General features: G+C 36.5%; 1 protein-coding gene across 6 annotated transcripts in view; it reads left to right on the top strand.

Annotated features, from left to right (window-relative positions):
* daf-2 overlaps positions 1-16,257 on the top strand; it is a gene marked incomplete at both ends in the record, with an annotated part of 46,333 nt that overhangs the window by 18,969 nt on the left and 11,107 nt on the right. For 2 of the 6 annotated variants that reach the window (NM_065249.7, NM_001312988.3), the window contains 10 exons: positions 2,205-2,319; positions 2,577-2,708; positions 4,836-4,957; positions 5,536-5,712; positions 6,410-6,515; positions 7,122-7,290; positions 8,300-9,692; positions 11,355-11,467; positions 12,986-13,268; positions 15,841-16,186. In NM_065249.7, the coding sequence (NP_497650.4) occupies positions 2,205-2,319; positions 2,577-2,708; positions 4,836-4,957; positions 5,536-5,712; positions 6,410-6,515; positions 7,122-7,290; positions 8,300-9,692; positions 11,355-11,467; positions 12,986-13,268; positions 15,841-16,186 (2,956 nt within the window). Of the gene's footprint in view, positions 1-2,204; positions 2,320-2,576; positions 2,709-4,835; positions 4,958-5,535; positions 5,713-6,409; positions 6,516-7,121; positions 7,291-8,299; positions 9,693-11,354; positions 11,468-12,985; positions 13,269-14,653; positions 16,187-16,257 lie in introns of those variants that run through there. The other 4 variants (NM_001312987.4, NR_132448.1, NM_001312989.3 and 1 more) reach the window with 4 other exon arrangements.

Raw genomic sequence — 16,257 nt, 5'->3', positions numbered from 1 at the left:
TTTTTGACGATTGTTTTAAGATTTCTACTACTGTACGAAAGGCATTGCTAACTTAAAAAATATTCAAAGGATATCCCAAAATTTGGATCACTTTTGACGCCAAAAATTAGCATTTTTGTCTTTTTTGCAATTTCCAGTACTTTCTCGGACAAAATCCGCGAGAAAATGCTGTTTCAGCCGGCTCCTTAGGCTAATCAGTTCGAATCAGTGCTGACCAATCAGTGTAGTGCGCAAGGGGCGTGGCTAACGTCGTTGATTGGTCGGGCCGAAAAAGTTCATCGAAACATTCGGCAAATCGATATTTTCGGCAACTTTTTCTGTTTCAGAGCTACATACCGTATTTTTCCTATTGATCTGGCTAGGGCTTTCATGTAGGCGCTTTGAAATCTGTCTGCCTGACCTTAAGGCGACCTCCGCCTGCATCTCGCCTGAAACTTTTTCACTCCTGAATTTGACTTTCATCAGATTGATAGAAATGTGAAAATTAGAAATTTGCAAATTCACGTAACAATGCAAAAAAGAGGCGAAAGGCGGGCAGGCTTCAGGCAGGCGTCAGGCGTTGAAACCGCGCCTGCCTACCATGGAAGCTCTCAGCCTGGCAGTTTTAATAGACTTGCATGTAATAGGAAAAATACGGTAACCTTTTAGGAAGCAATTGTACTTTTCTATCCAGTGAGCCCACACATAAAGCTCGAAAATGCTCAATCATTTCACCTTATTCTTCCACTAATTTCATCCCCGGTAGAGCTTCCATGGGAGGCAGGCGCGGTTTCAGGGTCTGACGCCTGCCTCATTTCTGAACTATGGTGATAAAGTATTTACAACACATTTTGCCAAAGGTGGTTCTTGCCCACCAGCCGACACTTTTCGGGTTCCCACGTGGCGTCAGGCTGTCTCATTGCGGTTTGATCTACAAAAATGCGGGAATTTTTCCGGCCAGGAAAGTGTGACGTCAGCAGAGTGTGCTTAACAATTCGAAATCAGTTGAAATGCCTGCGTCTCTTCTCCCGCATTTCTCGAAGATCAAACCAAAATGAGGCACGAGGCAGGCGGAAATCGCCGCAAGGTGGGCGTTTTCACGCCTGCAAGCCCCGATTTGTACGTGTTCCGTTAGTTCATTAGTTCACCGATTTATACAACTCTTGAACTCCCCCAGGCATTCCCAATTCCAGTTGTCTAATCTGTCTCTCTCCTTCTTCTTCTCTGCCCTTGCTTAGCTGTAACTCTGTTGTTTTCTCATAAAAATATATCCATCGTCGCCGCTGGCACCTCACTCACTCATTCACTCACACACTGATCACCAACTCACACACACAGTGTCAACTTGGCGGCGGCTGTGGCAGTTCTCATAGTCTGCTTCTTCTTCTTCTACTTCTTCATCTGCTTATAAGTCGACGTTCTGTCTCTCTGTGCTGCTCCCAGTTTTTGATTTAACTATGTGCCTCGTCTCTGCTGCTCACTACTTTTTGTGTGTAGACATACGAAGCTATTCATTAGATGAGTTTTGGATGAGCGTTCTGTTTTTTTTTTGCTTGTTGGGCAAAGAAAAACAACACACAAGACTAACTTTTCGCCGAGAAATCGCGCGGATTTTTTAGTGAGGACCAATCGGCGTTGCGCAGGGGGCGTGGCTAACGGCGCTGATTGGTTGACGGATAATTCCTACAGTCTTCGGCGGAAATTAGTTTGTTTCGGTTAAGAAACTTGTCACAAACCGAATTACCGGCATTTCGGAGATTTTCTGATTTTACGACAAATTGAATAATGCTCCGTTTCTCAGAATTGGAAAAAAGTCAATATTTTTTTTTAGTTCCTCGATTTTTAGATTCGAAATTCGTTACCGAAAAATGGACCAATCAGCGTTGCGCAAGGGGCGTGGCTAACGACGCTGATTGGTTGACAATTGAGATTTTCGATTTTCGGGTTTTTCCTTCAGATCAAAAATCGGCGTTTTTCAACGAATCGATTTCGGTTTTTGGAAATTGCCCCGTTTCCGGAGATCAAAAAAATTTTCGCTAAAAATCGTTGTTTTTCACCGAAAAACGCGAAAAAAAAACGACAATCTTGCCAAAAAGCTGTCGATTTTTCTGAATTTTGTCATTTTCTGCATTTTTTGAATCGTCATTTTGTCAGGAAAATTCGTGTTTTTCTCGAATATTCAAATTTTCGAAAAAAAAAACGAAAACATATTCTGAATCTTTCAGAAGCTCGTCGCGTGCCACGGAGCACGATATTGTCGACGGCAATCACCACGACGACGAGCACATCACAATGAGACGGCTTCGACTTGTCAAAAATTCGCGGACGCGGCGTAGAACGGTATGTAAAATTTTTTTACAGAAAAAAATTGCTCTAAAACAATAAAAACTTTGTTTTTTCTGAGTTTTGAGTATATTTTCAGTCTGAAAGCTACCAATTTCGTGTACGACTAAAAATGCACTGAATTAATTGGAAAAAAGGAAAAAACAAAAAAATGTTTTGAAAATTTTGGCGAAGCTTAAACATTGTTCCATATGTTCTATTTCAAAATGAAACAATTTTTTCAAAAAAAAAAATTATAATATTCTTTTTTTCAGACGCCCGATTCAAGTATGGACTGCTATGAGGAAAACCCGCCATCACAAAAAACTTCAATAAATTATTCTTGGATTTCTAAAAAGTCATCAATGACGTCATTAATGCTTTTACTGCTATTCGCTTTTGTACAGGTAATTTTTACCGACAAAATGACGAAAAATATCGCATTTTCCCCAAAAAAAAAACCACTCAAAAATTATAAGTCAATACAATACAAATGGGGTTATTCAAGTAGTGTCGGAAAATTAAAATAGTGTCGGAAAAATGACGTCACAACTATTTAAATACAGTTGTGATTACGTCATTAATGTATAATTTACATTTACCGACACTACTTATTGATTTTAAAGATGATTTGTCCGGAAAAAATCATATATATATATATATATACATGAGTGACACTATATATACAGTGCGTCCAACTTCTATAGCACCCCCCTCTATTTTGAGGGTTTGAGGCTTTCTGGAAATTATTTTGAAAAAGTGTGAATGTAGTTCGATTACAAATGTTAAAAAACCGCCACACCTCGGTTTTTGTGAGAATATCTTAAAAACTACGGAAATTAGGTCAAAAAGTTGAAAAAACGGCCGTCCAACTTCTATAGCACCCCCTCGAATTTTTGAAAATTATCGTTAAAATAGTCAATTTTTACTGGTTTTCTTTAACACTAATTTTTTTTCTTGTAAATGTGTGTCAAATATGTTTGTTTAGCATTATTCCGATATTCTTAAGAAGTTCCTATCGTTTTGTTCTGAAATGTCTTCACCGAGATCACATTTTTATCCAAGAAAAAAAAATTAGTGTTAAAGAAAACCAGTAAAAATTGACTATTTTAACGATAATTGTCAAAAATCAGAGGGGGTGCTATAGAAGTTGGACGGCCGTTTTTTCAACTTTTTGACCTAATTTCCGTAGTTTTTAAGATATTCTCACAAAAACCGAGGTGTGGCGGTTTTTTAACATTTGTAATCGAACTACATTCACACTTTTTCAAAATAATTTCCAGAAAGCCTCAAACCCTCAAAATAGAGGGGGGTGCTATAGAAGTTGGACGCACTGTATATATATATACATATATATATATATACATATATATATATATACATATATATATATATACATATATATATATATATATATATATATATATATATATATATATATATATATATATATATATATATATATATATAAGGAACAATTAATGAATATAGTTTAGAATTGAAATGAGCATATTCCGATGTCAATTTCCGATTTTAAACTTTTTTTTTCGGCATTTGATAATTAGTATAGAAAATCACTTGAATTATCTGTAAACATCATTAATTTCAGCTAAAACTTTCTGAAAAAGTGCCCAAAATTTGGAAAATTTGGGAAAATCGGAAATTTTCTAGCTGAAATTAACGTTATTTTAAATATTTTCAGATAAATCGAGTGATTTTGACACTAATTTTTTGATGAATTTCCACAATTTTTGGTTTTTCTTCTTCTAGTTTCAAAAAATTACGTGACGCCTACGCAATATTAATATTTTTATTTTTCCAATATTTTTCGCTTCTGTGATGGGATTATACGACTTTTTTCTTTGAGATTAGCCAAAACTGCCATGAGATTAACGTCAATGAGTTGACACACAAATCTTGAGATTGAGAATTTTTAAGAAAAAATTGCTGAAAAATTGGAAAAAGAGGGTAGTAAAGTTGTGTGCCTACCTTATGCCTACACATACCTACGGCAGAAATTTTTCTGGCACTAGGCAGGCGTAGGTAGGTCGCCTTGTAGGCAGGCATGCAATAATAGTTTTAAAAAAATTATTGATTAATCGAAACACGAAATTATTTTTCAATATATCATCAGGGGTGGGCGGCAATTGTCGTTCGGCAACAAAAAAAAGTTTGCCGATTTGCTGGAATATTTCAATTCCGGAAACTTTCCGATTTGCCGGAAATTTTCATTTTCGACAATTTGCCGATTTGCCGGAAATTTTAATCTTTCCGCAAATGGCCGATTTGCCGGAAATTTTCAATTCCGGCAAATTGCGGATTTTCCGGAAATTTTCATTTTCATCAATTTGCCCATTTACCGGAAATTATCAACTCTTGTACTTTGCCGATTTTCCGTGTATTTTAATTTTTTTAATTTTAAATTCCGACAATTTGCCGATTTGCCAGAAATTGTAATTTTCGGCAATTTTGCCATTTTTGGACGTTCTTCAAAAATCAAAAACATTTTATTCCGATATTATATCCGTTTCCAGCCGTGTGCCTCAATAGTCGAAAAACGATGCGGCCCAATCGATATTCGAAATAGGCCGTGGGATATTAAGCCGCAATGGTCGAAACTTGGTGATCCGAACGAAAAAGATTTGGCTGGTCAGAGGTACGTATTCGAAAAAAACTATGAAAATTCGGAAATTCCGCACAATTTTGAAATTGCAATATTATATGGATTTGCCGGAAATTTTGCTTTTCGGCAAATTGCCGGTTTGCCGGAAATTTTAATTTTCGGCAAATTGCCGGTTTGCCGATTTGCCAGCAAATTCGATTTTCGGCAAATTGCCGATTTGTCGTTTTGCGGGATGTCAATTTGCCGGTAGTGTTTAGAGGTTCTTTGAAAAAAGGTATAATTTCACAGTTTGCCGTTTTCCGGCAAATTCGGATAATCGACAAGTTGCTGGTTTGTCGATTTGCCGGAAAAAAAAAATCTTTTGCCTCCCACCCCCATTGTATAATATACAGTACATATATAATTATATATGATATAATACTAATAGAGAATGGATATGGATACATGTAGATATATATATATACATATATATATATATAAGGGTACCTATGATATAACTATGTATACATTCAAAAGCACATTTATATATATATATATATATATATATATATATATATATATACATATACACAATACAATATAATATATTACTATTTGCATTTTTTGTTCAGAATGGTCAACTGCACAGTGGTGGAAGGTTCGCTGACAATCTCATTTGTACTGAAACACAAGACAAAAGCACAAGAAGAAATGCATCGAAGTCTACAGCCAAGATATTCCCAAGACGAATTTATCACTTTTCCGCATCTACGTGAAATTACTGGAACTCTGCTCGTTTTTGAGACTGAGTACGCAACTTTTTTTTGATTTGAAAAAAAAATTGAGCAAAAATTCGATTTTTTTTGAATTTCGAGTAAAAAAATGACAATTTTTGAATTTTCTTATAAACAAAAAATATTTGTGTCGATTTACGCAGCTGTTGTGTACTCCTCGAGGAGAGAGACGATTAAATTCGAATTTTCGGTAGTTTTTCGGTGTCTCAAACACCACCATAAATTTGTTAAAAAATTTGAGTTTTAGCCAAAAAATATGCTTCAAAAAATACCTCTTCTCCTCGAGGAGTACACGAGAGATGCGTAAATCGACACACACAATTTTTGATTTTCAGCCGATTTTTTTTTCAAAAAAATGACACAAGAAGCGTCAAATTTTTCCGAAAATTGACGTCAATCGTGAAAAAAAAATTCCTGTCCAAAATTTTGGTTTTTTCACAAAAAATTACTCAAAAAGTCAAATTTTACGTTAAATGTGTGCAAAAGCGGAAAATTTACTGAAATCGTCCAAAAAATCGGTTTTTTTTTTGTGTTTTTCATCCGAAATTTTCCTTTTTTCTGTTAAAAAATTTGATTTTTCGTAGAAAAATTACTAAAAAAAATGGTGAAAAACATGTAATTTTCAAAAAAAAAATTCCCCCAAAAGCGGAAAATTTACTAAAAAAATTAAAAAAAAAACGATTTTCCCACTCAAAATTTGATTTTTTTTCAGAGGATTAGTGGATTTGCGTAAAATTTTCCCAAATCTTCGTGTAATTGGAGGCCGTTCGCTGATTCAACACTATGCGCTGATAATTTATCGAAATCCGGATTTGGAGGTAAGGAGATTGCGGGGAATTTTTAATTTTTTAATTGGAAAAAATTGTATTTTTAAACGAAATTTTCAGCTTTTTTTGTGAAAAAATGCATTTTTGAACGAAATTTTTTCGGGAAAAAATCGAGTTTTTTCAACGAAATTTCCACATTTTTCGGGAAAAAATCGTTTTTTTTTTCAACAAAATTTGAAAACCGGATTTTTAAACGAAATTTTCAGCTTTTTTAAGGACATGAATTGCATTTTTTTCAACAAAATTTCCACATTTTTCGGGAAAAAATCATTTTTTTTTTCAAAAAAATTTGAATTTTTAGCAAAAAAAGTCGTATTTTTTTAAACAGAAATTTCAATTTTTTTCAGGAAAAAATTGTATTTTTTCAAAAAAATTTGAATTTTTAGCAAAAAAAGTCGTATTTTTTTAAACAGAAATTTCAATTTTTTTCAGGAAAAAATTGTATTTTTTCAAAAAAATTTCCACTTTTTTTTAGGAAAAAATCCGATTTTGAAACGAAATTTCCTCATTTTTCGGGGCAAAAATCGTATTTTTACAACAAAATTTCTAGATTTTTCTCCAATATGTATATATATTTTCTAAAAATTTTTTTTTCAGATCGGTCTTGACAAGCTTTCCGTAATTCGAAATGGTGGTGTACGGATAATCGATAATCGAAAACTGTGCTACACGAAAACGATTGATTGGAAACATTTGATCACTTCTTCCATCAACGATGTTGTCGTTGATAATGCTGCCGAGTACGCTGTCACTGAGACTGGATTGAGTACGATTTTTGGCTATTTTTGGAGAAATTTGGGCAAAAAAGACTCAAATTTTGCAAAAATCTGAATTTTCGTTCACAGCAACCATAGCTTTTTCGTCTAAAATATCCAATAAAATGTGATATTTTTTACGGCGGAGTAGAGCAATTTTTTTTGATTTGCCGGAAATTTTCAATTCCGGCAGTTTGCAGGTTTGCCGAAAAATTTCAATTCCGGCAATTTGCTGATTTTCCGGAAAATTTCAATTCCGGCAGTTTGCCGATTTGCCGGAAAGTTTCAATTCCGGCAATTTGCCGATTTTCCGGAAATTTCAATTCCGGCAATTTGTCGATTTGCCGGAAATTTCAATTCCGGTAATTTGCCGATTTTCCGGAAATTTCAATTCCGGCAATTTGTCGATTTGCCGGAAATTTCAATTCCGGCAATATGCCGATTTTACGGAAAACTTCGATTCCGGCAAATTGTCGATTTGCCGGAAATTTTCATTGTCGGCAGTTTGCCGATTTGCCGGAAAATTTCAATTCCGGCAATATGCCGATTTTCCGGAAAATTTCGATTCCGGCAAATTGTCGATTTGCCGGAAATTTTCAATTCCGGCAAATTGCCGATTTGCGTTAAATTTCAATTTTTCAGAATCTTTTCAAAATACAAAATTCAAGAAAAATTATCTCATTTTTAAAAAAAAATTCTGCAAAATTGACAAAAAAAAATCATTGAAAATTTAGTAAAAATATATATATTCCAAAATTTCAAAATGACTCTACTCCACCTTTAACAAAAAAAACAATTCGGAAAAATTGAAACTTTCCGGCAAATCGGCAAACCGGCAATTTTCACAAAATTAATTAAAATTAATGTCTTAAAAAATATCACTTTGCATTGCATATTTTAGACGAAACTCCAGATTTTCGCAAAAATTTTTTTTCTGTAAAAATCGGTCCTTTGGGGTAATTTTTGAGTATCTCCTGTTTCAACTGTCTCCACTTTTCCATCAATTTCCATTATTTCCAGTGTGCCCACGTGGAGCTTGCGAAGAGGATAAAGGCGAATCAAAGTGTCATTATTTGGAGGAAAAGAATCAGGAACAAGGTGTCGAAAGAGTTCAGAGTTGTTGGTCGAACACCACTTGCCAAAAGTCTTGTGCTTATGATCGTCTTCTTCCAACGAAAGAAATCGGACCGGGATGTGATGCGAACGGCGATCGATGTCACGATCAATGCGTGGGCGGTTGTGAGCGTGTGAATGATGCGACAGCATGCCACGCGTGCAAGAATGTCTATCACAAGGGAAAGTGTATCGAAAAGTGTGATGCTCACCTGTACCTTCTCCTTCAACGTCGTTGTGTGACCCGTGAGCAGTGTCTGCAGCTGAATCCGGTGCTCTCGAACAAAACAGTGCCTATCAAGGCGACGGCAGGCCTTTGCTCGGATAAATGTCCCGATGGTTATCAAATCAACCCGGATGATCATCGAGAATGCCGAAAATGCGTTGGCAAGTGTGAGATTGTGTGCGAGATCAATCACGTCATTGATACGTTTCCGAAGGCACAGGCGATCAGGCTATGCAATATTATTGACGGAAATCTGACGATCGAGATTCGCGGAAAACAGGATTCGGGAATGGCGTCCGAGTTGAAGGATATATTTGCGAACATTCACACGATCACCGGCTACCTGTTGGTACGTCAATCGTCACCGTTTATCTCGTTGAACATGTTCCGGAATTTACGACGTATTGAGGCAAAGTCACTGTTCAGAAATCTATATGCTATCACAGTTTTTGAAAATCCGAATTTAAAAAAGCTATTCGATTCAACGACGGATTTGACGCTTGATCGTGGAACTGTGTCAATTGCCAATAACAAGATGTTATGCTTCAAGTATATCAAGCAGCTAATGTCAAAGTTAAATATACCACTCGATCCGATAGATCAATCAGAAGGGACAAATGGTGAGAAGGCAATCTGTGAGGATATGGCAATCAACGTGAGCATCACAGCGGTCAACGCGGACTCGGTCTTCTTTAGTTGGCCCTCATTCAACATTACCGATATAGATCAGCGAAAGTTTCTCGGCTACGAGCTCTTCTTCAAAGAAGTCCCACGAATCGATGAGAACATGACGATCGAAGAGGATCGAAGTGCGTGTGTCGATTCGTGGCAGAGTGTCTTCAAACAGTACTACGAGACGTCGAACGGTGAACCGACCCCGGACATTTTTATGGATATTGGACCGCGCGAGCGAATTCGGCCGAATACGCTCTACGCGTACTATGTGGCGACGCAGATGGTGTTGCATGCCGGTGCGAAGAACGGTGTATCGAAGATTGGTTTTGTGAGGACGAGCTACTATACGCCTGATCCTCCGACGTTGGCACTAGCGCAAGTCGATTCGGACGCTATTCAGTGGGTCTAGTTTTTGATTTTCGTCACTTTGTCGATTTGTCGGAAATTTTGATTTTCAGCAAATTACCGATTTGCCGGAAATTTTGATTTTCAGCAAATTACCGATTTGCCGGAAATTTCAATTCCGGCAATTTGCCGATTTGCCGGAAATTTTGATTTTCAGCAAATTACCGATTTGCCGGAAATTTTGATTTTCGTCACTTTGTCGATTTGTCGGAAATTTTGATTTTCAGCAAATTACCGATTTGCCGGAAATTTTGATTTTCAGCAAGTTACCGATTTGCCGGAAATTTCAATTCCGGCAATTTGCCGATTTGCCGGAAATTTTGATTTTCGTCACTTTGCCGATTTGCCGGAAATTTTGATTTTCGTCACTTTGTCGATTTGTCGGAAATTTTGATTTTCAGCAAATTACCGATTTGCCGGAAATTTCAATTCCGGCAATTTGCCGATTTGCCGGAAATTTTGATTTTCAGCAAATTACCGATTTGCCGGAAATTTCAATTCCGGCAATTTGCCGATTTGCCGGAAATTTTGATTTTCGTCACTTTGCCGATTTGCCGGAAATTTTGATTTTCGTCACTTTGCCGATTTGCCGGAAATTTTGATTTTCAGCAAATTACCGATTTGCCGGAAATTTCAATTCCGGCAATTTGCCGATTTGCCGGAAATTTTGATTTTCAGCAAATTACCGATTTGCCGGAAATTTCAATTCCGGCAATTTGCCGATTTGCCGGAAATTTTGATTTTCGTCACTTTGCCGATTTGCCGGAAATTTTGATTTTCAGCAAATTACCGATTTGCCGGAAATTTTGATTTTCAGCAAATTACCGATTTGCCGGAAATTTCAATTCCGGCAATTTGCCGATTTGCCGGAAATTTTGATTTTCGTCACTTTGCCGATTTGCCGGAAATTTTGATTTTCAGCAAATTACCGATTTGCCGGAAATTTAGATTTTCAGCAAATTACCGATTTGCCGGAAATTTTGATTTTCGTCACTTTGCCGATTTGCCGAATATCAATTTGCCGGAAGTTATTAGAGGATTTTTTATAAGACGGAAGCACATAAAACTGTGCCATTTAAAAAAAAATTTCGAAAAAAAAAAGTGCAAATCCACAATTTTCCAAAAATTTTCGCCATGTGCCCTGTGTTTCAGGCAAATTCGGTAATCGGCAATTTGCCAGTTTGCCGATTTGCCGGAAAACTTCGATTCCGGCAATTTGCCGATTTGCCGGAAATTCCAATTCCGGCAATTTTCCGATTTGCCGGAAATTTCAAATCCGCCAACTTGCCGATTTGCCTGAAATTTCATTTCCTGCGATTTTCCGAGTTGCCGGAAATTTCAAAAAATTTTCTGAAACTCTGAAACTAGAAAAGTTTCGGAAAGAAGCGCCTAAACAGGCGCTTTTAATGCTGTCTGCAAGATTAAATTATTTTCAATACGTCAAAACATCAAGAGATATATAGCAGCCGACACCTCGCGAGGTCATTTCTGACCAAAACAAACTTGGGAATTTTAATCATTTCAATTGATAAATTTGTTTTAAAAAATCAGTGAAAATCCGAAAACGCACTCGTTACAAGATTTTTTTTCTTCTCTTCTTCAAAATTTTCAAATTAACCTAAAACTATGCATTACATCACATTATATGTATTACAGTATTACGTGGGAAGCGCCGCTCCAACCGAACGGAGACCTCACGCATTACACAATTATGTGGCGTGAGAATGAAGTGAGCCCGTACGAGGAAGCCGAAAAGTTTTGTACAGATGGTGAGTTTGCACACAAAACCTTTAAAGGTGGTGTAGTCGAGTTTTTTTTTGAAAATTGCCTTATTAGACTCAAAATTGTCTGAAAACACCGAATTTCATAATGAAACTTCTTGAAAACTTTTCAGAAAAAAGTTATGATAGCTAAAAAAATGGCCTAAAATTAGTTAAAATTGGAAATTTGACCAACTTATCAATGTCGCAGCGGCTGGAAACAATTTTTTTTTGAAATCACCGTCAAATTTTAAGTATAAAAATTGATTATGTTGCGTTTTAAACTTGATTAAGATATTTAAAAATCGATGGAATTCAAATTTAATTCGATACTTTCTTTAATTCTCGCAAATTAAAAAAAAACCATAAAAAATTTAGAAACATGTTATAATTTTTTAAATCCAACTTTTTACGGTATGTTTGGACTGTATTGCAAAACAAAAAAAACCCCCACGGATTTCTGGCTTCCCTCATAAATTGAAATGGAAGAGTTTTCCGACCAACTAGGCCATTTTTGCTCGGCCATATCTGGGGTAGATTTACGGCGCGTTGCGTGTCGCGTCGCGGCTCGATTTTAGTTGTAAAACTAAATGTATTTGTCCGTGTGGAGTAGACGACACTTTCCCACGCGTTGTCCAGCTGGCGATTGTCAATGGAGCGCGAAAAAAAAAACGCAAAATTCAACGAGGAACCCCGTGTACCTTTAAACACTGCAACTTTTTCCTCACGAGGGACGAGGAAAAGTGGTTTCTAGGCCATGGCCGAGGGGCCGACAAATTTCAGCGGCCATTTATCTTGCTTTGTTTTCCGCCTGTTTTCTTTTGTTTTTCACAGCTTTTTCCCGTTTTTTCTTATTAAAACTGATAAATAAATATTTTTTGCAGATGCTAAAACAATTTCCAAGTGAAAAAATTATGTATTCAGTGGGCAAGCAGCGGTGAAAGTGGTCAATGCAATATGATGGATTACGGGAATACAAAACCTAAACTTTTTCTGAAACATGATACATATGATGCTTAGATGCTGAAATTACCTGATTTTCATAACGAGACCGCTGAAAAAGTTTTAAGATTTTCAAAATTCAACTTTTTGTGCGAAAATCTCTACTTTTTCACCAAAAAAGTTGAATTTTGAAAACCTCAGAGTTTTCTCAGCGGTCTCGTTATGAAAATCAGGTACTTTCAGCATCAGAGCAGCATATGTATCATGTTTCAGAAAAAGTTTAGGTTTTGTATTCCCGTAATCCATCATTTTACATTGCCCACTTTCACCGCTGCTTGCCCTATGAATACATGATTTTTTTACTTGGAAATTGTTTTAGCATCTGCAAAAAAAATTTATTTATTAGTTTTAATAAGAAAAAACGGGAAAAAGCTGTGAAAAACAAAAGAAAATACGCGGAAAACAAAGCAAGATAAATGGCCGCTGAAACTTGTCGGCCCCTGGGCCATGGCCTAGAAACCACTTTTCCTCGTCCCTCGTGAGGAAAAAGGTGCAGTTTCTCACGACAATTGTGTGTCTCTCCAGCAAGCACCCCCGCAAATCGACAACACACGAAAGATCCGAAAGAGACGATTGTAGCCGATAAGCCAGTCGATATTCCGTCATCACGTACCGTAGCTCCGACACTTTTGACTATGATGGGTCACGAAGATCAGCAGAAAACGTGCGCTGCAACGCCCGGTTGTTGTTCGTGTTCGGCTATCGAAGAATCATCGGAACAGAACAAGAAGAAGCGACCGGATCCGATGTCGGCGATCGAATCATCTGCATTTGAGAATAAGCTGTTGGATGAGGTTTTAATGCCGAGGTATGTACTGGAAATTACGGGATTCTGGAATAAAAATAAGATGAATGATATACTTTCTGAAAGCTTCCTTGGTAGGCAGGTCTCAGAGCCTGGCGCCTGCCTGAAACCTGCGCGCCTCTTTTTTGCCTTTTCTAGATGAATTTAAAAAAAAGAAATTTTCTCATTTCTATCAATTTGATGAAAATCACAAATTTTTAGCAAATGGTGGCACAAAATGAGGCGAAAGCCAGGCGAAAGTCGCCTTCAGGTCAGGCAGAGGCAGGCGTCTTGATGGAAGCCCTAGTCCGTAGGGAAGTTATAAGGATTTTAATTCTGCAATTAATTTCCGTCGAAAATTAATTGCAAAAAAAAAAGTTGCGAATGGAGTGCAGTGTGTTCCCTTCCACCTTATGATTTGATTAGATTTGAACTGATTTTTTTTTCTGCGGCTTATTTTTTCTGTTTTCCCCCGTAGATCACCGTCCCCTCCACTTCTCTCTCCCAGTCCCTATCACTTTTTATATATATGAATGTGCTTTTTTGGATGGGAAATTTGGTTTTTTGCGCGCTTTTTTGGGATTTTTTTAAATAGATTATTTCAAAAATAGTTCTGAAAAAAAATGTTCGGAAAAAAAAATTTTCTGATAACTTTTTTGTTCAATTGTGGGCAGATTATATAATTTGCAAATTTTTTCGACAAATGGTTTTTGAATTTTTAGGCCCAAAACTACCGAATTTCATAATGGCCGTTGAAAAATTTGCAAAAATTGGCCCGAATTTTAGCTAAAATCTATTATCTATTGCCGATTTGCCGGAAAGTCCAATTCCGGCAATTTGCCGAATTACCGTAAATTTAAATTCCGACAATTTGCCGATTTGCCGGAAATTTAAATTCCGGCAATTTGCTAATTTGCCGTAAATTTAGATTACGGCAATTTCCCGATTTGCCGGAAATTTTCAATATTCAATTCCGGCAATTTGTCCATTTACCGGAAATTTCAATTCGGGCGAATTGCCTATTTACCGGAAATTTTCAATTTTAGCAATTTGCTAATTTGCCGTACATTTGAATTCCGGCAATTTGTCGATTTGCCGGAAATTTCAATTGTCAATTCCGGCAATTTGCCCATTTGCCGGAAATTTCAATTCCGGCGATTTGCCGATTTGCCGCTGTGACACGAAAAAGTTGGCAAAATTGGAGATTTTACCTAAAATTCGGCCGTTTTTTTCCATTTTTTGTCCATTTTGAATCCAAAAAAGCAGATTTTCAAAAAAAAATTCCAAATTTCCCTCTGAATTCACTATTCAATTATGTTTTAATTTGAGTTTTTCGATGCTTTTCGGCCCCCCGCCCCCGCCTTCTCTCGTAGATCTTTGTCTCCCGTTACATAGAAAACGTACAACAGATGCGACATAAAAAATGATCCTGTTGGATGTGCAATGCTTCTTCTACCACCTGAAATTGATGATTCTGATGTTGGTGATGACGATGAAGAGCCCGGCGGAGGCAGTGAGCAACAACAACGGATTCTACGAAATTCCGAGATTCTGAAACGGCAAAAACGTCAGATTTTGGGGCGCAGCCTTGGTGGAATTCATGGAATTCGATCGATTGGACGGAAAGAATATGAACAGTTTGCTGATATGATTTTGTATGGAAATTTGCATGATTTGATGATGTCTGTAATGCATGATTAGGCGCGAAATTTGAATTTTTCAAAAAAAATTCGAATTTTTTGTCGGACTTGCTCTATTTATTAGATTTTAGCATATTAAAAGTGGAAAAATGAATTTAAAAAATGTTTTTCGAGAATTTAATATTTAATAATTACAGTACATATTACATTCGAAATACTTTTTTGTTGTACGAAAGTTAATTGATTAAAAATTTTTAGACATTTTTTAGACATTTCTCCTTACTATCTGTTTGGAACACTGAATTCTGAGAATGCGTATTGGACAACAAATTTGACGCGCAAAAATATCTCGTAGCGAAAACTACAGTAATTCTTGTAATAACTACTGTAGCGCGTGTATTTTTGTATGTGTACTTGATAATCGTGATGAAAAAAGTAATATTATAACGACATGAATGAGATAATAAATTTTGTGTCGATTTACGGGTACGATATTCGAAAAGAAAAGAAATTCATTTCGAATATCGAGCCCGTAAATCGACACAAAATTTATTATCTCATTCATGTCGTTTTAATATTACTTTTTTCGTCACAATAAGTACACATACAAATACACGCGCTACAGTAGTCATTACTGTAGTTTTCGCTACGAGATATTTTTGCGCGTCAAATCTGTTGCTCAATATGCATTCTCAGAATTTCGCGTTCCCGTAATAATAAATAGAACAATGTTTATAAGTCCGACAAAATTTGATAAATTGTTTTCCTCGAAAAATTCCAATTTCCCTTTCTCCGACTCTTCCTTCTATTCTGCCTATGCCTGCTCCAAGCCTATTTAACAATTATCTATATTTTTTTTTCCGTTCTATCATTTCCAGTGGTGTTTTTGTAATTTACAAAAAAAAAAGAGAGAATCCTTTTTTTTTAAATTAATCAAAAAATTGTGCCATTTTTAGAGACACGATGCGAGTGAGACGATCAATTGAAGACGCGAATCGAGTCAGTGAAGAGTTGGAAAAAGCTGAAAATTTGGGAAAAGCTCCAAAAACTCTCGGTGGAAAGAAGCCGCTGATCCATATTTCGAAGAAGAAGCCGTCGAGCAGCAGCACCACATCCACACCGGCTCCAACGATCGCATCAATGTATGCCTTAACAAGGAAACCGACTACGGTGCCGGGAACAAGGATTCGGCTCTACGAGATCTACGAACCTTTACCCGGAAGCTGGGCGATTAATGTATCAGCTCTGGCATTGGATAATAGTTATGTGATACGAAATTTGAAGCATTACACACTTTATGCGGTGAGTTTTTATATTTCGAATTTTTGAGATTTTTAATGTAATTGGAAAAAAAAGTATTTTTACAGGTGGGG

This window comes from Caenorhabditis elegans, chromosome III (assembly GCF_000002985.6).
Source record: "Caenorhabditis elegans chromosome III".
NCBI lineage: Eukaryota > Metazoa > Nematoda > Chromadorea > Rhabditida > Rhabditidae > Caenorhabditis > Caenorhabditis elegans.
Note: the sequence above shows the minus strand (reverse complement) of the source record. Positions and strands in the feature narration are given on the sequence as shown.